Source organism: Acanthisitta chloris, unplaced genomic scaffold (genome assembly GCF_000695815.1).
Source record: "Acanthisitta chloris isolate BGI_N310 unplaced genomic scaffold, ASM69581v1 scaffold11435, whole genome shotgun sequence".
In the NCBI taxonomy this organism is placed as follows: domain Eukaryota; kingdom Metazoa; phylum Chordata; class Aves; order Passeriformes; family Acanthisittidae; genus Acanthisitta; species Acanthisitta chloris.
The window spans coordinates 27,000-50,034 of NW_008674176.1; the positions used below are offsets into that span (position 1 = coordinate 27,000).

At 36.1% G+C, this 23,035-nt stretch overlaps 1 protein-coding gene across 1 annotated transcript in view; it reads left to right on the forward strand.

The window, feature by feature from the left end:
- The window catches only part of LOC103802705 (histone deacetylase 4-like), a 58,983-nt gene that overhangs the window by 12,139 nt on the left and 23,809 nt on the right, over positions 1-23,035 (forward strand). The window contains exon 3 of the mRNA XM_009075223.1: positions 22,090-22,223. Within this exon, the coding sequence (XP_009073471.1) occupies positions 22,090-22,223 (134 nt within the window). The remainder of the gene's footprint in view (positions 1-22,089; positions 22,224-23,035) is intronic.

Consider the following 23,035-nt stretch of genomic DNA (forward strand, 5'->3'; position numbering starts at 1 on the left):
CAAACACTTCTTATCTGAGGTGATATTCTCACACTGGCCTCTTGGCCATGGACTTCAAAAGCTGATCACAGGGAGGGCTAGAGAGGCAATAACCCTTAATATAACAGTGTCTCCTGATAGGGATATACAAGGTAAAGGTAAGGCGTCTCTGAAGTCTGCTCTTGTGTGTTTTGCCCCATGGGGTGATAAGGGGCCATCTGTTTTTTCAGTCTGGAAACTCATCTTTTTCACACTATCCCAGTATCAAGTACACTTTAGGTCTGACTGGTATTAACACCAGCAAATCTTCATTAATCTGAAGAGATTTTCTTGTTAGTTTTAGCTTTGATCCCAGCAATTGTCTTAGTTACCCTTGTGTTGGGTTTTTTACCCAAGCAAATGTATAAAATAAAATTTAAAACATTAAGCTCAAGGTACTATTGTCTTGAAGAAAATAAATTATTAGAATAGGTCTTAGAATAGGTATATTAATTACTTGTGGGTAAAGGAAAATTTTGTGCTTACCTGATGATTAAACTCAAAACATCAGTTCATGGTATTAGCTTCAAAAAGTCATATATTATGCATCACTGCAAAGGATTGCACCTTAATTAATTGTTCAAATAGAATATCCATACTACCAATTCTAGAAGTTAAAAACCACTGCTTCAGACCTCAAAAATACTTTAAGAGTTATTAAAATGCCATTCAGATTTCTTTTGTTGTGGAGCTCCCAGGACACAATTCCTTCATACTTCAATCTTGTCCCTACAGCAATTTTTTTTATCAACTGAACACTCAGATTCAATTGCAATCTCCTGATTATAACAGCTTTCATGTAAACACTTAATACTATGAAATCTGCAATAAAATGGTGCAAGTTGCCATCACTAGCACATAAAAAAAATCCCTACTTTTTTTTTCCCAGCATTTTATTACCTTTGTTTGTTGTTTTGGAGGGTGGGGGTGGTGGCTGTCTTTAAGGAAATTGTTCTTGCTTATATCAACTAATTGCCATAAAATTTCTGGAAATGCAAGAATGTAGGTCCTAAGCCCACAAGCTTTTACTCACTTTGAGCAGTCCTGTTAATTGAGACCACTCCACCAAACTGATTAAGATTTAATGAAATAAGTAACTTTACAGGGACAGACTTTGCATTGTAAATATTAATATGGTACAAGAACTTGCTAAAAACTCCTCAAAAGTGTATTCACATGAGAAAGCTGTTATTTAAATTCTTTATGAAGTTTTATGGAATTAAATTGGAAAGAAATAGAAGTAGTTCTACTGTAAAATAAATCAATTTCAAATTAATCTAGTAGTAATTTATTTACTTCAGAGTCCTTTTCATCATTATGATTCATATACACTGAAATGGACTAAGGGACAGATCTTGAAAGATCTTGTTTGGGAGAACAGGCTAAAATTAGCAAAGTATCTAGAACAACAAAATGTTGCTAGCTAATAAAAATCCACTTACTCCATGGTTTCTGTTTATATTAGTAAATTAATTAAATATTTGTTTCCTTTGATCCATAGTCTTATCCCTTTTCCTTAGATTCTTCTCAGTAAAAAATATAAAATCCTTTCCTTTTTGGTATCTGGTGTTGCATCCATTCAGCTGCAGTTCGTTTGTGAGAGCTGGTTTTTAAATGTTTTTTACTCACTTAACCTTCTCTAACAGCAAAATAAAACAAAGCTGTTCTATTTAATAGTAGAATGTATCCTTCAATACAATATCTGGGTTTGAAATGTGTCAGCTTTCAAAATTATTTTCTTAACATCAGATATGAATTCAGTGATTTTGTTGTATAGAAAGATGATCACTCACATGTATTGCCACATAGTTTATATTTTCATTTATGACTGCAGTTTAGGCATATTGCATATGCTCTTCTGCATATTCTTCTTATTAAGCAAAGTTGAAGGCTTACAAAGAATAATTGTTTTGCATACTATCTTTATGCTGTCAAAAGGCATTATCAATTAAAATCTGAGATATATAAAAATATCAATAAACATTGATATATTTTCACAAATTTGTTTTATTTTTAAATTTTTCATATAATATCTCTCTTTTAAAAATTAAAGACATTATTATTTATGTTAAAAAAGTTTAATTTCTCCAAAACAATGGAAAAATTAACAGAATATTATTTCTTTTTTTTTAGAAGAGGTATTGACTAGTAACAAATCAAATCCAATTGTTATTATTTGTATCTAGTTAATTTCTATTAAAAAGACATTATCTATAGTCTCCGAAATCCTTTCTTTTCAGCGTCCTTCCTCTTCAGGCATTTTTTATAGTTCCTACAAGAACAGCTTTGCAGTAAAATCATCTTTGAATATGACTGCTCTGTGTACTAACAAATTTACTAGGAATTTCAACAAATTTTCTCTAATCAACTTTGAAGTAGGTGCCTAATTATGTCCAAAGTTGCAAAGCATCTTGGCACAGAAGTAAAAGTGGTGCATAGTATTCTTGAAATTTCAGAGCCAACATGAACAGGTTCAAATAATTTTTCATTCACTCCAATACTTGAATAAGCAACCTTCTGAAACCTACATCAAGCTCTGGGAAAATTAGTAAAAAAAATCTATTTATTAAGTGGTGAGATGTTATTTCAAAACTTGTAGATAAATTAATGAATATGCTATTTCAAAGGAGTTAGTTATCAAAAAAATTGTGGTATTTATATGACCTTGGGAGCAAAACTTTTTTTCTGGTGGCATTAACTGTATCAGTTGTAGCTTTGTAGAACATACATTAAGACAGTGCATATGTTCTGAGCCATGTAATTCTTTTATTTTGACCCTCTTTCGGTGTTTATATTCCCACACACAGTGCACACCTCTGGGAATTTCCCAGCATGCCTTTTGAGGAAAAACATTAAGGTCACAAAAGTTGAAGGTCTTTAAGGGATATGGAAAGAAATAGTAGTTCTGAAATGTTTTCATCCACCACAAGTTTTAGTCCTTCCATTTCACTGAGAATCACAGGGGTTTTTTTTCTAAATCACATTACAAATTTGAAAATTATCTAAATGGGTATTGTTTTTATAATGTTTTAGGTTACTGATAGGCAGTGAAGAAGATTACTTTAAAAACACTTAAGAGGGTCTGTGCAGTTTTAATAGCTTGAGTGAAGCAAAACAGCAAAGAGGATGCCTTTGTCCCCTTTGAACTTGAGGCATCACGTGGACATGAAGCTACTGAATTCTCTGATTAGTTATATGGCACTGGACTCCCAGTGGCACTTAATGAAGATAAGTTTTTATGCAGTGCTTTCAAAAAAGAATTGGAAATTGAATCTATCTGATCAAGTTTAGTACTTTATCACAAACATAATAAGGCTAGGAAAAAAGAAAGAAAAGGAAAGAAAAAAAGAAAAAAAGAAAAAAGAAAAAAGAAGAAAGAAAAAAGAAAAGAAAAGAAAAGAAAAGAAAAGAAAAGAAAAGAAAAGAAAAGAAAAGAAAAGAAAAGAAAAGAAAAGAAAAGAAAAGAAAAGAAAAGAAAAGAAAAGAAAAGAAAAGAAAAGAAAAGAAAAGAAAAGAAAAGAAAAGAAAAGAAAAGAAAAGAAAAGAAAAGAAAAGAAAAGAAAAGAGAGGAAATTTAGAACATGAAATAAGAAGTGTGTCTTCCATTCAGATCAAATAAGATTTTCCTTATTGCAATTTGCATTTCCTGGCTACAGAGAAAAAGCCAAGAAAAGTACGAAAAATGCTGCTCATTTGCATTTTATTCTTAAAATTTTCATAAATATTTATTGATGATTGGTTTGGTTTTTTAATGTGTTTCACTATATTCAAAGAAAATGTTGTCATTGATTTTAATGGAACAGGTGAAATGGAACTGGCCATCTTATAATATAGCAAGGGTACCTAAAGTACAACCACTTTACTCATACCACTACCTCTATCATGGCGTACGCTCAGCATCAGAGCTTGTCAGACAAACTAAGTATTTTTAACAGAGAAAGAGGAAAATATCTTCTATTCCAAGGCAGGACATATACTTCAAGCAGAAACTGAAAGGATATATTGAGTTGAGTAAATAGTTAGCACTGTTCTAGGTATATTTCATCTGAAAGATGGTTGCAGTCTTTTGGCTTTGGCTAACAACTGACAATTAGAGCATCATAAACCAGATGTAAAAAATTATGTCTTGAGTAACCTACTTTTTTATGCAAAATTTGTCCATCCTTCTTGTCATCATGACTCAACTACCTAATTTAGTCCATTGGATAACACCGTCCTTGCTCAGTACCTGTTTTTAATTTTTATTAAAACTCTGCTGAAAAAAACAGCATCTGGGAAACATTGATTTACTTTGAATGTGCCCTTAACTTTTAAGAAAACTGAGGCACATTTAGTAGACTCTGCTTCAGAAGAGCATCAAAAATGAGCATACAATCAAAAAATTCAGAGAAAAGGTCTCTCACTACTGCAAGAATTTTCCCTAGTCTATTTTATTATATCACTATGTTACTGAACTGTTCCTTCTGTATTAGTTTCAGATCAATGACTTGTACCGCTTACTGCCTTTGGGAGATTGATCTATGCAGATTTCATTCTTGGAGCATATCCCTAGAGATTTGATTTTCATTTGCTTCAATTTATCTCTCTAAAGTAAGCAATCATTTCCTTCTTTCAAATGTCTCCTTTTTGAAGCAATATGGATATTTATGGTAGTAATGTTTAGAGATACGTCAACTGCTAATCTGAGAGAAAGGGCTTGAGAGCAGCAAATTAATTCAGGATGGAAGAGGATGTTTTCCTGTGTTTCAGTCTGGGAAATCCCAAGTGTGAGGATGGGGAGGCTGGATGTCAGATATCCAAGCTGGAATGATTCTTTTGATTGAGTGGTTTGACTTCTGAAACACTAGGACAAATGGTCAGATTCCTTTTTTTGGTTTTTGTGTGATATCTAAAAGCCAACCTGGTAAACACATACCACTCACCAAGTTTTTGTCATGTTATTAACAGAGAAGTGCCAGTATATCCAAGAGAAAAGAGCAGTGCCAAAGCATGACCTTGGTAGATGAAAGCAAATTTTACCTCTTTGATTGTAAATAGCCTTTTGAAGCCATAAATGAGCTTCCACTCTCAAAGTCTGCCTTTCTGAACATCATACACCTTACTAAGTCCAGATTTGTCCATGACAGGCAATATAGAGGCATGTTTAATTCCCAAATGACCATCCTTTCTGAAAATTGGTGCAACAGATCTTCCTTGGGATATACCTCTCTCCCCACTGAGTAGTAATAGACTGGAGGAGTGGCAGAGGTAAGACAGCTAACCTTTCCTTGGTTAAAGGTAGGGGGAAAGAATCCTGACAAATACTAAAATATAGGGCTTATTTTTTTTCCTATCCAGCATTCACTTCAATATGTAGAAAGGTCATAAATTGAATATGAAATTAAATGAAATGATAAGCAAGCCTTCTGTTAACAGATCAAGTTTCTAAAATGGGTAGTTAAATTCATAAAAATAAAATGAACTGCAGAATCATCAATATTCAGTTAAAATTTTACACAAGTTCTTCCTATGGATTTTAAGAGTAGCATTATGGAACTCAGAGATGCCTTTGCAATAAGCGAACTGCTACACTTTGCTGGGTAAAACCATTTTGACACAGCTCCAGGTGTCAGTGTTGGTGATAGGAGATTCTGTTGCTTTTGTTATTTAGCACTAAGCCACAAATGATTTGCGATACAAAAAGAACTTTCTCCTCAGATGCAGCTGTCATCATTTTGCTGTTAACAGTAAGCAGTATTTTAGAAGGGGTGCAGAGATGAAGCATATGGATATGAGATAGTGAAGAGATACAGTGGGTGAGGAGGTCCCTTGCAATCTCCCAACACACAGATGTTAACCTTTCTGCAATGCCTCAAAGTCCAGCTCCCTTGTTAGTCCCTGCTTCTCCAGCTCCTTCAGCTATTATAAATACCCTTCACAATCCTTCTACACATACATATTGGTACTGAACATACATATATTTGGGCTGACAAATAAGAATTATGGGGGTTTTTTAATGTTCTTCAGACCTCTGGACACTTTCAGGACTTGGTCCATCTAGAAACTACTTTCAATATATTTTGTAAATAGATTGCAATTAAAACCATACTTTGCAGTACCAAGTGGTGGTACCTTTAGATGACCCTAGTATACACTAAAATTTTCTGAGGAATGGAAGACCCTAAGCAGGAGAAAAATCTATTAAGCCAATTGTGGTGTTTTTCTTGTTGTTTCAACAATTTTGTCCTTGAGCTGAAAGGGAGGGAGAAAAACAGGAAGAAACTGGCCACAGAATAAATAAATATGGCATTGGCTCATATTCATTACAACACATTGGGCAAAAATGAACAACGACAACTATCAACTTTCATGCACTTCCTTGGAAAAAGACAGTGTTGTGTAACTTCACCAAAAGGACCACATATACCACTGCACATGCACAGCCCAGGAGAGGAGTTCAACAAACAAAAAATGTCTGGTTTATATGGAGGTCCTATTTACTTGGAATATTTATTGCTTTCATCCAAAAATATCAGTTTAGCATATCACTTGCACATTTTCTAGTCTTTCAGTTTTCATAAGAATTCCAATAAACTCATTTTGCTACTGAATGGGAAGGATATTAGAAAGCACTGTTCAGAGACTTGGGGGGATAGGAAGGAGAAAAGAAAGGTCAGTGCAGAAGAAAAGGCTTAGATGGAGATATGTCAGAGCAAAGCTTCCCATGAAAGATTATTGAGAATAAAGCTTTTTTTTTTTTAAACAGACATAAAAACTCAATATATAAATCAAGAGCACAAAAGCCCTGTTTTATGATTTTTTTGGTGCTGTTTAATTTCTTTATATCTTTTTTTGCCATTGTTAAAAACCAGCCAAAACTTCAAAGGCAAGCTGCATGTGTTCTAAATCAGGACTTCAGTGCTGATGTATGACAGCACAAAAATTAAAACTAAATAAATGTGCTGTCTAAATTCCCATATTTCTCAAAAATTGCTTTAAAGGCTTTAAAAAATTAGAATTATTGCTTGATCTTACTTTACCAACCATAATGTTTTCACCAGAGTAAATGACAAAATATTATATTAAAAAGAGAGAAAGAAAAAAGAGCATTGTCTGAATATATCTGAACACCTGTATTTGGCTGTCTTGCAGTTTTGTCAGACAGGCAAGGGGGAAAATGAAATTTTGCAGTGATTTGTCTGATAGTGGATATGGACTGCATAAATTCTCAGTTTATCCACTGTTTCTGGAAGGCTTCTTGACAGTCAGGGTAAATTGATGAAAACAAAGCAGTGTGTCTGCAAACAAAAGGACAACATTCCTTGTATATCACATTAAAATTGTTGCAAAATGGACATATTCTCATGGAAAATAGGTTTTGTGGTATTTTCCTTTCAAAATATGAATTTTCTAACATATTGAGTTATGATTCCATTCTACTTTACTGCCTTTTGGACATGACCTTGCTGTTTTCTGTTCTTAGTGAAATGGCATGTCTGACTCTAAAGGTGTCTGGCCACAGCACACCCGTTAAATCTGCTTGCAAAAAACATTGTGACTGGGGCCTCTGTGGCGTCCCTTTTCCTCCGGCCTCTACTTTTACAATGGCCATTTGCTGTTCTTCTACTAAGTCATCTTGATTTGTATTGACTCATTTGTTTTATCAGGTTACAAAAGGGGCAAGTGGTCCAGGCAAACAGGAATGCAAATGCTGTTCTTTTTTGTAAACATTCCTTTTACTTTTAGAACTCATTCATCCTGTCCCTGCTCGTGTTCTTTTTTTCCATTCATGGTAAGAAAAAGTCATGGGCTCTAATTTATGTTCTTATTGAAGTCAGAAGATTGGTATTTCTTTGCAAAGATGTCTGGATATTTGTGTGATCAAGAGAACTGGTTATTTACTAGTTATCATTTTATCTTAATTAATCCCTATTCTGTTGTATCTAAAGCTTCGGTTACACATTAAGAAAGGAGATACTATAGGATGCCATTTTATAAGCACTGATAAGAAATGGATAATTAAGTTCAGGAAGTCAAAGTAAGCAGTGTGTTGGGAGTCTCTAAGTGGAACACAATGTTTGTCAAATATTACCATATGTTTACAAACAGTGTTATGAACATGAAGCAGGGCTACACTATCTGAATTATACATTTGCTATTATTACTTCAATCAGTTCTAGTAATGTATAAAAGATCGACCATACTTAGATGTAATATAAAGACATGGTTAACCTCCTAGGGAGTTTGTGATATTCTGGGCTGCCCCAACTTTAACAACACAGCCTTAGTGAATTGAAAGTCCAGATCCCATAGATGACTAGTGATGCCTCCAGAGGCTGATTCAAGAGTACCAGAACTCTCCAGAAGTGGCTAACCCCAAGAAAAGCCTGTTAGCCTGAGAGAGATTTGGTGAATCTCTCAGGGTTAATTGCATATTTTAAGATATTTGCTATGTGCCAAAGTTGCCTCTCCCACATATGGACTTCAGAGTTTGCCAAAACTCATCTTGGAGCCAGTTACTTTGAGATTTTTAATGAGCACTGCTCAGATAGTTAAGACATTTTCATTTTTGGTAAATTTTCAAATAAAGGCTTTGCAGTGTTTAATCAAGGAAAGCGTTTGTCACTGTTTCCATACAGACATCACCTAGAACACATGTATGGAAGTGATATGTGTGCTTTTCATATTGAATTTTTTAAGATGTGGCCTGAAATTCTGTTTATAGAAAAAAGAAATATCAAGAATTTAAGATACTGCACAGTTATAGTGGAAGCAAGTAGAAGTTACATTCATGTTGTCAGTGTTTTCTCTTCTGCCTTTTTCTTGGAGAAGTCCTCAGAATTTTTTGTTTGTAGTACTCATTTCATGACTGACAAGGGAATATTCTTAGGCTGGCAAAGTGTCTAATGTCACTTTCCTGTAATACTTTCTGCTGTCCAATGGACTGCTAAAACCTGTCACTTCTCTTCTTGTTTCATTCCTAATTAAGATAGCAGCAGCACATAAAATTAGATTAATCAAAAATTTGAAGTAGCATCAATGGAGACTGTTTCCAGAACAAGTTTACCACTTTGGCATAAACTTTCATCCAGCTGTAGGATGAATGAGTTGCTCACTTTAGTCTTGGCTGAAATTGTTTACACACTATTTCTTGAAACAGTAAATCTAGAAATTGCATACAAAAACTGTGCACAAAGGAACATTATTTGGGTTGTAAGGTCAATTGCTCTGAAGTTAGGCCAAGTGAGATTTATGATTGCTTGCACAATGGACCCCTTTTGCATATGCTGTAAGATAGAGATGGTAATTAAATTAACATCTACTATTCTGGACCTTTTCTTTTCTCAGCCTAGAGAAAGCCAGATTGTAACTATAAACCAGCAGTAAATGCTAACTTAAAAGTTTCTGCGTAAAGTTAAAAAAATAGAGGAAATAAATGCTCCTCTACCTTTCCTCTGTATATCAGGTTTTTTCTTTTATCCACTTTTTCTATGATGAAAAGCAGCATTAAAGTCCATGGGTTCTGATACAAAAATGGTACTGTAGAACCCTAAATTTATTTTTTTAATCTAAATTTCAGATTAAATAATTAATGCTTTTTATTTTTCTAACTGTCCAATGTGTAACATCAACTACAAGTCACTTAAGCATTACAATTGGCCATGAAAAGCCACAGCCCAAACTTCATGCAGAACTCTGATATAAATATTAAATTTCATGCATTATATAGTACTCACAAAGTTTTTTTACAACTTCCTCTGCCTGCAACCACACACCTGCTCACTCATACCTGTATCAGCCCTGCTGGCTGCAAGTGTTGGATTTCACACCTCTTGAATAGGAAACATCCACATCTTACTCTGATTTGTATAGATTTTAGCACTAAAGAAATATGTTTTATTAACAGCTATCACCACCAAATATAATCTTCAGTTTGGAAATTACTTTTTTCTTTCTCTACCTGCAAGCATGTCTTCAGATACAATTTCTAGTCAGATCTGAGCATTCAGTCCTTGCAAGTGCTAGAATAAATGCAAAGATTTACTATTTGAGTTCACATTGGGTACAAGGAAAGGAAAAAGACAATTCTTTGTTTGCTATCTTTGTTAAAAAGACTTCCAGGGCGTCTTTCATAGACTTATAAAATCATCAAGGTTAGAAGAGACCTTTAGGATCATCAAATCAACCATCTATGTAGCACTACTCCTGTAATCCCTAAACCACTAAACCAACTCACCCATTGCCAGCTCCAGACAGCTCTTAAATATCTCGGGCAACATATTCCAATGCCTGAACATCCTAACAGTGAAAAATATTTTTCTAGATTTAATCTGAATCTACCCTGTCTCACTTTATGGCCATTCCCTCTGGTCCTCTCACTGCAGGCATGGCAGGAGAGACCAGCTGCAGCTGGTCACAGATTTGAGCTGTTCCAGGTTGGACTAGGTGTATGCCAGGACTCATCAGCTTGAGATGCAGTCATATGTCACCTGGTGGAGAGAGAGAAGCCACCTTTTCCACTGCCAGTAAGGCTTCATATATAAGGAAAGGTAGTTGGAGTTTATTTGTGATGACCCATTAGAAAAATGCATGTTTTGGAAAGATATATAAGTAGCTAAAAAGTTAAAAGCAGCTGCTACTATTGGTTCCTTGAGTCCAGATGAGTTCAGGAAACTGTTGTACATTTGCATAAAATCTCTGTTCTGGTTGGTAAAATGTGAATCTCCAAATATGCATTTGAACTTTAATGTATATTTCATTCACAATTTCTAAACTTATTTTACTATGGTTAAAAGAAAAAAAAAAGTTTACTTTTACTAGGCCTGATTTTGCTTGCAGTTCCAGAGGTATAAATCCATTGCAGCCATTGGATTACTTCAGATTTTGTCTCTGTGACAGCATAGCAGTATGTCTGAATAAATATCAAGTGATTTGATTGCTTCCAGGGAGACCAGCTTATTGTCAAGTACCTGCTTATTTAAATGCTTTATTTGCTTTGAATTTTAGCATGAACACACATACAAACCTGTCACCTGAAGTGCGTTGTGACAGCTCGCTTTGTTTAGACTTTGTTTGAATTAGTAACTAGTCCAGAGTTCACTGCACATAAAAGGTGAATGATTTTCACATTAATATTATTGTGGGACTGCCTCACCTTTCTCTTTATCTAAAGGATACAAAAGTATATCCATCATGAAGAATTTGGAAATGCTGTGCATCCCCTTGTAGAAATTAAATCATAAGCCACCTCTGATCTCGTTATTTTCTGACCATTCCTGATGGTTATGTGAAAATATGTTTTCTTGATAATGTTTAGCTTCATATTCACATTCATTTTTGTTCTTGCTCATTCAGTAATTTCACTTAAATGCCTTTATTTTCTTTTACTCATAAAAGTATTTATTTGTCATCTTGTTTAATAATGTTTTTTTTTTATTAACCCAACATACATTTTTATCCTTTTCCCAATCCACATATGTCCTTTTTGTTTGTTTGTTTGTTTTCTGTCATCTTTTTTTTCTCCTCTGTAATTATTAGTAATTAGTTAATTCCTTCTCACATAGTGTCCAGCAGTAAAATTCAGGTAAAAACAGTGGGAAGATGCTAAAACTTTGGTCTATGACCATTTATTTTGTGAAATTAAATCAGCACTTTGACCAAAGCTGAGAATGACTAAAAAGTGCATCCTTCTCTGCTGGAGTGAGCATTGCATGCCCTTCTGAGTGGAGTTGTTCTGAATTTGATATTTTTCCTTGCTGATTTTCTCTATGTTTTTGTAGTGAGGCAATCAAAAACCTTTGTTCTCCAGGGTTTCTAAGTGGCTTTGCTATAAAGTTTGGATAATTTTTGCCTAAGCTTACAGCTGCTGTGGCCCTTCAGCTTTTGCCAGAAGGAAGAATAAATGTAATCCTGATGTTGCAATTTGGTATACCTTGTTTGCTAAATTCTGAAGCCACTAGGGAGCTTTGAGCTTTGGCAGCAGGTTATTTTACTTCTACCTGTTAAAACTCTGGAGGGAGAAACAGTAGCTATTCTGATAGTACATTGTCAATGTCTCCAGTTAGAAAAGCTGATGTACTGTGGTCCCTTGAAGAAGAAGTTACTGTTGCTGCTTAAGAAATAGTATCTCAACACTGAATGAATGTTTTTTTGCCTGTTGTGAACTTCCCACTTTTAAGGAGAATGACTGAGATGACTGTTGCAGCTGCAACAACATCTGGAGTCCTCAAATTACCTTGATACTAGTTAGCTGGATTTAGGTCTGAGTGTAGCACAGAAATGTCATTGTTTGTCTTGATGTGTCTATTGTTCAATGAAGTTTACCAATTATCTTAGGTTTGCCAACTTCCCTTAATACTGCTGTCGTGCTATGGTAGCAGCAGAGATAGTTGGTCATTTGCTTGCATTGGATCCTGCAGAATTAGGTCATTCTGGAGTGACTCTTCTGCTCACTCTGGGAAAATCCAGAAAGTAGTACTCCTTGACTGCTCAGCCACCTGAAGACATTTTTCACTCAGACCTTCTTATGACTATTGTTTTAAGTTTCTCTAAGAAAAGGTAGAAAACCACTGGGTAAAGAATTTCATGAGGACTTCTGAAGCACTAGTTCTCAAGCAGTAAACTTGCCTGCAGAAGCTCACAGAAGGACTCCTGACAAATATATTGGAATACTGGAAAGAGAGGGCTGAGGTATTCAATATTCTAAGAAAATATTTTATTCTCATATGTGTTTCTTGTGGGGTATGCAGAAGGGCAATTTTTTGGGAAACAAAGAGAGCATTCCTATTTCAACTAACTTGTTTCAGATCACACGTTTTACTGTATGTTAACCCCTCTCATTCACCCAGCAGTCAAACCTGGCCCTGATGCCTACAAAATGAAAAAGAAAAATTAAAAAAATTGACATATCTGTAATGTGGATGTCATATATTTCATTCTGGGGAACAGAAAATAAAAATTTCTTCTACATATTTCTACTGCCTGTGCATCAGAACAAAGTGACATCGGTCCTGCCTTCACCTGAGGCCCATGCAGTTCTCTGCCACCTTGTCTTGTGCTCCCAGCAGGTTAAGGCTCTTTCAAACTCTGCTGTGTAATAACATGACTGACGATGTTCTGACATAATTTGTCTATTTGTGGAGAAGGCTGGATAGAACCACTTATGTCATTCAAATGGTAGCTACAGTTTGTTTTACTCAGTGGGGTTTTACCCAACATTTCAAGGCATCTGTGTGTCCTTTTAATAGTATGAAAAGGTACAAAGGGGCCGTTGTATGGGTCAAAATCACATCCTTAATTCTTACATGTTTTTGTAATAGAACAGCATAATAGAAAGTTGCTCAATGCATTTTACTTGGAAATTGTAATTAATCAGAAGACTGTAAGGAGTCAAACCCCAAACCTAGTTTCAATACCATTTCCTTTAGTGAGTTTTACACATTACCTTTTCAATATGTGGTGACAGGCAGTGCATTTCTGGGTGATTATAGCATATGTCAGGTGGGGTTAACGGGCACAAGGCCAGAGGGAAAGTGAGTAACTATTTGAGATGTACTGTAATCCCTTAGAAATGCACTGCCTTATTCCCTTCTGATTTTATGAAATGATGTTTATTAAACAATGTGATCCAAATCCTGAGGGGCACTAGACCTCTGATACTAATACTGAGTTCACCAGGAGACTTGATGCCAAATTGGTCAGGAAATAGAGTGTTTACCTCAAGTCTATCCACCTACAAGAACCTATCACTGATATGCTTATTGTATCTATGTCCCCAGTCTTGGAATGATGAATGATCCACATCTGGAGGCCAGGTCTTTAGACAGTGGTTTATGCTGATTAACACTGGCTAAGGAACTAGCTCTTAATTTAATCCGATATGTTGATATGGTGGGGTCAATAAATGACTGCGAATAAAGTGAGAGCCTTAATTTGTAGGCTCTGAGAAACTGTATATGTTGGAAAGATCATTTAGTCCATGCTGCTTTTCTTGGCAGAATTTTGTAGACCATCTTCAGAAAATGGCAGTCAGTTCTCAGCTTCTGAGTGATGGACTTTAAATCAGATCCTTTGTGTTAGTCTCCTGGGTCACTTCAAAATTAACTGACTTGGCATTTCATCAGTTAGAAAAAGAAATAAGGCTAGATCTTCCCATCAGATTGTTTTCAGTCATAACTCAGTGCCCACATTTCAGCTATATGCATGCATAACTTTGCCCCACATATTTTAAAAATGTGTCAAGTTGATTTTATAGGCAGTAGCATTATCATAAACTTTTCCAAACTTAATCAAGCTTACAGATTTATTTGGATAGTCAATAGTAGTATCTGATTTTCATTCCATCATGGATTAGAAACAAATTCCTCATACTTTGAAATTTTTTTTATCAGATGTCTTGTTTTGTAGCCAATCCCTTACTAAGTCTAGACTCAGATTTGAAGATATAATCATCTGTAATTTGTAATATCAGATACATATATTGTATATCAGTTTAAATCAGGCAACTTCATCAGATTTGGAATAAGTTATCATGATAACAGCAATACCACATGCATTGACAGCTTGGCAGATTTCACAGCATGTAGGACAGATTTTCATAGATAATTATTAGTCTGATTAATCTACCTCTATAGAATCCCTTATAGGGATTTTTAATCTCGGGGGGGAAGCAAAAAAGCAAGATCTCCAAATACCATGGACAATACTCTCACCTCACAGATAAAGCAACAGACTTTTTCAGAGAGATCTGAATCTGAGGTTCTGAAATTACACCTTGCTGCTTGAAGTTCTACAGTTCATTTGGCTTCTGCTTTGTGGTACATGACAGCTACATATTGATGACGAAATAGCAGAGAACTCTGTGGAAAAGATCATCTTGCTTCCTGACCAGCTTTACTTAGTACAGGATCTACTAAATAGGAGGCTAAATAAACAAGAGGGTAAAGATGGCAGGACAGTGGAGAAATTATTATTTGGGCCAGCTGTGAGATGGGGTAGAGATGAACGGAATGTGAGGAAACTGAGAAGCAAGGAAAGCGTGGAGCAAAGAGCTAGTGGGAACAGGGCTAAAAGCATCCAGCCAGTTTTGGGACTATCCAAAGTTTCCTGCTATGGCTGTGACAGCTGAAATCTCTGGTTGAGTATTTTCTCTCTGAATCCACATGACAGCACTGTAACAGCTCTAAAAACTTCATCATTATTTAGTACATTACTATGACATTTCCTGGAGGTTGCAGATCCCTACTGCTCAATAATACAGGTAACGAAAGAAATACCTTCGTTTTGTTTTTAGTATGAGTTAATATCTCTGTGGAGAAGGTCCTGGAGGTCCTGGTGGACAACAGGCTGTCCATGAGTCAAGTGTGTCCTTGTGGCTAAGAAGGTCAATGTAATCCTGGATGCATTAAGAAGAGTATTCCCACAGGTCAAGGTAGGCGGCCCTGCCTCTCTACTCAACCCTTGTGAGGCCACACCTGGAGTATTGTGTCCAGTTCTGGGCTCCTCAGTAAAAGAGGGACGTGGAGCTCCTGGATCAGGTCCAATGGAGGGCAACAAAGATGATTAGGGGTCACCTCCTATATGAGGAAAGGCTTAGGGAGTTGGACCTGTTCAGTGTCAAGAAGAAATGACTCGGAGGGGACCTCATTAATGGATTCAAGTATATGAACAGGAAGTGCCTGATGATGGAGCCAGATGCTCCTCACTTGTGGAAACCATAAAGCAAAAGGTAACAGGCAAATACTGATGCACAGGAAGTTCCACCTGAATACAAGGAAAAAATTCTTCACTGTTCAGTTTACTGAGCACTAGAACAGGTTGCCCAGAGAGGTCATGGATTCTCCTTCACTGGAGGTATTCAAAAACTGGCTGGATGCAATCCTGACCCATGTGCTTTAAGATGGCCCTGCTCAAACAGGGAGGTTGAGCTCATTATGGTCCCTTCCAACCTAACCAATTCTGTGATTCTGTGGAAGAGTTTGTGGGAGTCTTCTTCCTCCTTTGAGGAGTATATTTTCAGGTGGTCAGTGCTGCCATAGTGTGGTGAAGGTGTACAAGTTCCTCCTTCCTAAAGGACTAAGCAAATGCAACAGACTGCATGACACACACAGATACATCCATATCTCAAGAGAGTTGAACGGACCCAGACTATCCTACTGAAAATTGTCAAGGTGGCCTTTTCCTGTAGCAAGACAGGTTTGCATTCTTTGGCTTTCAAAGAGGTATCTAATGTATCCCTGAATATGTACTTAATAGAGATTTAATAAGTTAGGTTCAGTGTAACGGCTAAAGAGGAGCTAATTATGAAAAACATATTACTGAAGACCTAACAGGCATGCAATAAAAACATCTATTACATAAATTGTTAATCCATAAAAAATATGTTCCTGAGACCATTGGTATTTATTTAACATACAATTACTGTCTAATTTAATCTAAATTAAATGCCTGCTTGAGACACGTAATTTGAAGTGTTACTGAGCTTCCTTCTCTGGTATTAAAAGCAAGAAATCAGCAGCTAATGCCTGGAGGCCAAATGTACCATTTAAATTCAGGTACCTCAACACTAACATTTGTAATTTCAGTCATTTGGAAAATGTTTTTCATAAGAATGCATTTGGCATTAAAATCTTTTTCCCCCCTCACTCAAGGCCATGTCCTGCCAACTAAGTCAAATCTTTGAGTTAATCCAAATAAAGTTTTGATTGAATAAAAGGTCCTAAATTAAGACTTGAGAATAAAATGGGTTCTCTTATCACAGAACACAAGCTTTGCAAAATGTCCCAGCTCCTGCTAGTGCTGGAAGGGTAAATTATCATTTGACTCCTGTATGGACATATTTATTTAGGACACGTAGCCTGGTGACTCAGGAAGTTATGTAAAAAACTGACCCAGTTAATTTTAGATGCTATTGTTGGAAGAATATCAATGAAAATTAATCAAATAGTCACAAAGGAACCACAGGGAAGGAGCACAGAACACTGGTGGGTAGAATTTTAGCAGCAATCATCGCAACAGTTTTAATGAGAGGAAAACACATTCTCAAGTAAATTAGAGAGTAATGACATGATTAAATGGTAAATAATAGTTAAATACATGCTTGGAGGTCCAGGACAGAGACTGTGGAGTTTTTGTGTTTTGCGTGTATTCCTCTCCAGGCTGCTCCAAGTATCCAGAGGAGCTCACCAGAACTCTGCCTGTAATTTAGGGTTGGGTTGCAGCTTTTAAGACACTGAAGCCAAAAAGAGCTGTTGGGGCCCTGCTGATGAGGCTGAGAAAGCTGAGGCTTTCTCCATAACTCTAAAGCTTCGCCAACCTTTCATTTGTTGACGTGTCCTTGTTCCTTCACCAGCTGCCTCCCATGAGCAAGGGCCAGCACCATGGCTTTGTTCAGCCTGCTGTCACCCAAAAAAATGACTGTGTGGGAGACATCTGCTCTCCTTATGCACAGTGGGGGAGAGGGAAGGAGTCTCTCCTGCTGAGGCAGGTTTAGTCCCCACTAACTGGGTGTTTGCACATTTGCTGGAGAGCAAATTGAGTTGCATATACTACTATTTATGCAAACAAGCAATGCTGTGGTGCTGGCTGGGAGTGCACCCCATGCATATGGTTCCTTTCCCTGTCTGCTGAGGAAAGGATGTGAAAAGAATAACGTTCACAAGTTGTCTTCATTCTCAAATATTTCTTTTGCAAAATGGGAGACTGTACATACAGTGACTTGTTAGCTTTGCTTCATCTAGCCATAACACAACACACAGTTATGTGATGAGTCTGTTGAAGGGGAACTGACCTGGATAAGAGGTGCTTTACCTGTCTTCTGCTTGCTACTTTCCATTTCAGGTTGTCAGAGTAAGGATACCTCAAAAACAACAAAAGAAAACTGAAATAATTATGGATTCCCTTTTTATAGGGTTCAACATTCTTTTCTTGGTTTTCAGTAAATCCATTTGTTCCAGGGACTTTGGCCATCTCCCTGTACTTGGCATTGATGAGGCCACACCTTGAGTACTGTGTTCAGTTTTGGGCCTCCCACTTTAAAAAGCACATTGAGGCACTGGAGTGAGTTCAATAAAAGGCAGTGGGGCTCATAAAAGGCCTAGAAAACATGCCATATGAGGAACAGCTGAGGGAGTTGGGTTTGTTTATCCTTGAGAAGAGACAGCTCAGGGATGACATCATTGCTCTCTACAACTACCTGAAAGGGGGTTGTAGACAGGTGGGGGATGGTCTCTGCTGCTGTGCCTGCAGTGAGAGGACTAGAGAGAATGGCCATAAGCTGAGACACAGGAGATTCGGAGTAGATATTAGAAAATAAATTTTCAGTGTTAGGGTGGTCAGGCACTGGAATAGATTGCCCAGGGAGGTGGTAGAGTCACCACCCCTGGAGGCTTTTAAGAGCTGGACCTAGAGCTGGAAGATATGGTTTAGGGTTACAGTGGAGTGACAGGTTAATGGTTGGACTTGATAATCTTAAAGGTCTCTTCCAATCTTGATAATTCTATGATTCTATTATATAAGGCAGAAGTCTCACCTGTGCCATGCCTTGCTGCTTGGCAGAACTACAAGAAGTGTGAGGGGAGTTTGTCTGTAACAAGTAGAAAAAAACCCAGGGTCTTTATCAGGGTATCAGTCCACTAAAAGATGAATTACTTGATTAGATGGTCATTCAAGTAATCAGCACACTGTATCCTTCAATAACAGTCTGACAGCTGGGTCATTAGTAGAATACTAATTTTCTCCCTTTCTGCCTTCCCACAATAGGATATTTTCTTACATAAGGCTGAGTGTTATATCCTCCAATAATAGCACTGGAGGAGGAGAAAGGGTATAATTAAAAAGTGCATGTTATGATTTTGTTTTAAAGGTTTATATCTTTAAACCAAAGGTCAGCAAATAACAGCTCAGATACTGCTTATCTCTCCAATAAATAAAATGGTTTATAATTGGTACAGTTTTAATATAGTCTTCTTTGTTCAGATGTACAATTGTGCACTCACTGTTTTTTTGGTCAAGCAAATGTGAACTAGTTGGTGAGTAGGAATTTCAGAATTACTTAGAAATGTTTTAATGTTGTTTATTGTGGAAATTGAAGGTTAATCATCATATTTGAGATGATCATAGCAAATGAATATTAAGTGCTCTTGCAAGTTCTACCCTGGATGTCTAATTATGGCATCTGTGAAGGAAACAGGTACTATTAACATTTAAATTACAGAAATTATGAAAATGATAGTTGTCAAAAAACTATTCTCACAATTTCCTGGCACGGTGTATGAGCCTAATTTTAAAAAATGCTGCAAATTCCCTGAAGTACAAAGCCACTGAGCACATTTGCAAGACTTTAGCAAGCATGGTAGAAGGGCAAAGAACTGCTACTGATTTCTAGAAATTCACGTGAGTTGGAAGATCCAGGATTTGAAAGTCTGACTACTTTCTCACCTTAGGCTTGGTCAGTTCTTGATCCCCTTATATCAGGGGAGATGAGAGATTCTTTTAATGGTGCTTGTTACTATTTTCTTCTTGTTTTCCTTAATTATTTGGCATGAACTACAGCCCATCTTAAAACTATTACTTGACTGGGATTCCTTTCTCTCCATTTTCTTACTTCTGCTCTCCAGGGGATTTCCTTGAGGAAGCTAATATCTTTCCTAGGTTACTGCAGTGACACAGAATCCAAGTTTTTTGTTAAGAATTTCCATAACTTGTTCAGTCACTGGCAATGTTGGTACAGTTAGATAAAGTTATTCCCTTCCTTTCTAGCAAGTCACCGTTACTTCTCAGGGTAATTGCACTGAAGTAAAGCCCCATCATGTTGATTTGGTTTGGAAACACTTTGTTACTGTGATTTCTGTTGGGAAAGATGCTTTCTGTATGGCTCATTGCATCCTGACTCAGCCAGGGATGATTATTATAACATTGAGACTAGAAAATTCATTAGGAAACCAAGTTGGCAAACTAATATTGTAAAAATGTCTATGAGTTATATTACATATGTTGCCTAAAAGAAGAAGAAGGCATAGCAAGAATATTTACATTTATTGCCACACATACCTCAGAAGATTACGATGTGGTGGTAGCAATATTTGTAGTCATACAAAATTTTCAAAATGTGCAAGGGAAACATGGTAGAGCTTTACCTTCACAGAATCCGTATAACACGAAGGATAATGATGTCTTAAAGTGCTATTGGATTCCTCAAAGGCCCAAAGGGTGAGTTATAGATGTGGGGAGCCTGTGCCTGTTCATTCTCCTTCATTTCCTTTAAATGCTGTATGTACGGCTCACTTTATGCTGTTGGCACTCTCTTCTTATGAACCCAAAGACTGCATGTGCAATGTGCAGACAGAAATAAATCTTGTAGGTAAAAGAAAGTAGAAACTGGCTAAAGATCAAAGGTTATCCTCATTCCACTCCTTCCTTCACTTTTATTATCCTGTCTAAATTTAGTCTTTTGTAGAAAAGATTGGGTGGTTTTTTTCTTTTTTTTCTCTGTTTTGTTGCTTTTTGTTGTTTTTTCTCATGAGGAAAGTTTGAGTTTAAATGAGAGTTTAAGATTTTATTTCTTTTTCAACTCCTTATGTAATTTGAAACAGTGTGGCATCAAAAACAGCTAGAATCAAAACTGCAGTATTTACAGGGTACAGAAGATTGTGCAGTGATTCAAGAAAACAATATTTCACCTCAAGTGTTCTGTGATCATCTATAGATTAAGTGGCAAGTAGAGGAGGTTTTGTTGTTTGGTTTTTCTGGTGTGCACAGCTAGTCCAAATCTGGTATCATCAAAGTCCCCATTTTAAAAACGGTTGTACACATGCTTAACAAAGTAGTAAGATACAAATGGAATTAAACATGAGATTGCTTTACCAGATCAAGCCTTAAACCTGTCTTGGAATATTTCTCTGGAAAATATGCTTGTAATTTTTGCAGTTTTTAATTTTTGATGGCCTTCTTCACTGGAATATAGTAAAAAGATGTTGATTTTCCTATCTTTATAGAGCCCCAGGCTTTATCAGGTATATTCTAAATGCTTTATTTAAGGATATGAAATGCACTGGAATGAGTAGTGATGACCATCAGTAAAGCAACTAGTACAGATCAAGTGGAAAAGTTAAGAACAAGATGTGATGCTTATTTAATGTCAGTAGTTTCAAAGCTTTATTTATCTTTTCTTACTTAAAAGAGATTAAACAAAAACAATAGCTGTCATAGGAAACTACCACAAAAATTCTTTCCGAAATTTTCACTCCAAATTGACATTTTTCTTGTCATTAAAAATTGAATAAATTAATTTGACTTGAATCACAGATGAAAACTTTGTGGTAGTGTTTGTGTAGTTAGAGATCAACACAGAAAATGAAGTACCATCAGTTTTGGCTGTGGTGCAGAGTTTCTTAAAACATTGTTGATCAGGAGTGAGTGATACTGGTAGAGATATCTACAAAATTCTGGAGAGTTTCAACTTATACCAAAACCTTGAATAAAAATAAGTGATCTAGTTGTTAATGCTGCTTCCAAAAATACTTCAAGATGAAGCTAAAGGATAACATATGTTTCTACTATTTTCATCCATGCTTGTATATTGTTCTCAAATCCCAAATACAAAGGAAGAAGCAATTTGTAAATAAAAACATTTGTCATCTCATTTGAAAAATTCTATTATTTTTAATTATAGCATCGTAGTTTAAATGCAAATATTATTTGTCAAATTAATGCCTTAAGTGACTTGAGTTATATCAGATCTATCTTAATAACATATGCGTTTACATTGCATTGATATGCAAATAGGAAGAGAATCCAAGGTGATAATGGTTAACAAAGGTAAGAAAAGAGACAATCTTATGTTTCAACTGATCTCCAGCAATGAAGGATCAGCATGAGGGATATTATCTCACGTCTGCCTCATACAAAATTCCATTTACTATCTCCAAAGCATCTGGTGTGGGCCATGATCAGAAACGAAATAGTGAACTAAGTATATGCTCTGTTCCCTGTACAATATTCGAGATCTTTCTACATTCTCATGCAGCAGATGTGAAATATGCCTGTAATGTCTGTTCTGCTTTAATTATTTGCACTACTGTATTTGAATACTAGGTTTTGGTCACCTAACCAAGCAATTGCTGAAGCTAGCGGATGGCCGTGTTGTGCTGGCACTGGAGGGAGGACACGACCTTACTGCCATCTGTGATGCATCTGAAGCGTGTATAAACGCCCTTTTAGGAAATGAGGTAAAACATAAATCATAGGAGGTGGAGAGAATGATCCGAGTTTGCTGAAACTTCTATCTTTGATACTCTTTTAATAACAATGGTGTCAGTCCTATTTTTCATTTGGTATAGAAACCATGGAATTTGAACGTGTCTTAGAGATGGGCAGATCTCAAATGAGCTGGTTCAGATAAATACCTCTAAATTAGATGGTTATACAAATCCTTTAGTTTATGCCTACATTATTTCCAGTTCTGAGTAATGTTTAATACCTCCAAATTGCTTCTAGTGATGTGTTTAATACCAGGCTTGACATCATTGGTAGCCATTGGTGTGCATATTATCTATCAGGAATGGATCTTATAGGATCTATCACAGGAAAAATGATTTTTGAAAGGTATCTGGTAATCTTAGGAACTGGCTATTGCAAAGGCACACACATTTTTTGCAGAATTTTGACACTTCACTTTTGAAACATTAATAAAAATATGGTCAAGATAAAAAAATAACTTATAAATGAAGACTCAGGTTGATCTTTATGTAATTTAAATGAAGATTCTAAGATTTATCAAGCACTATATATATTATTTAACAACATTTGAGAGGGAATTATAAAACTAAGTAAATATGATTATGTGTTATTTATATATACAAATGGAAGATAAGCACTCATATTAGTGAAAATTGTTCTGTCATCCACCCAAAAATATCATTTCTCCTATAAATGTGGTAAGAAGGGAAACAAACTTGCTGAATGTGCAGTCAAAATAATTTATGAAGGGACAAAACCTTTACCGTAAATTGTGAATTTTGCAAGATCTTGTTATAAAGTG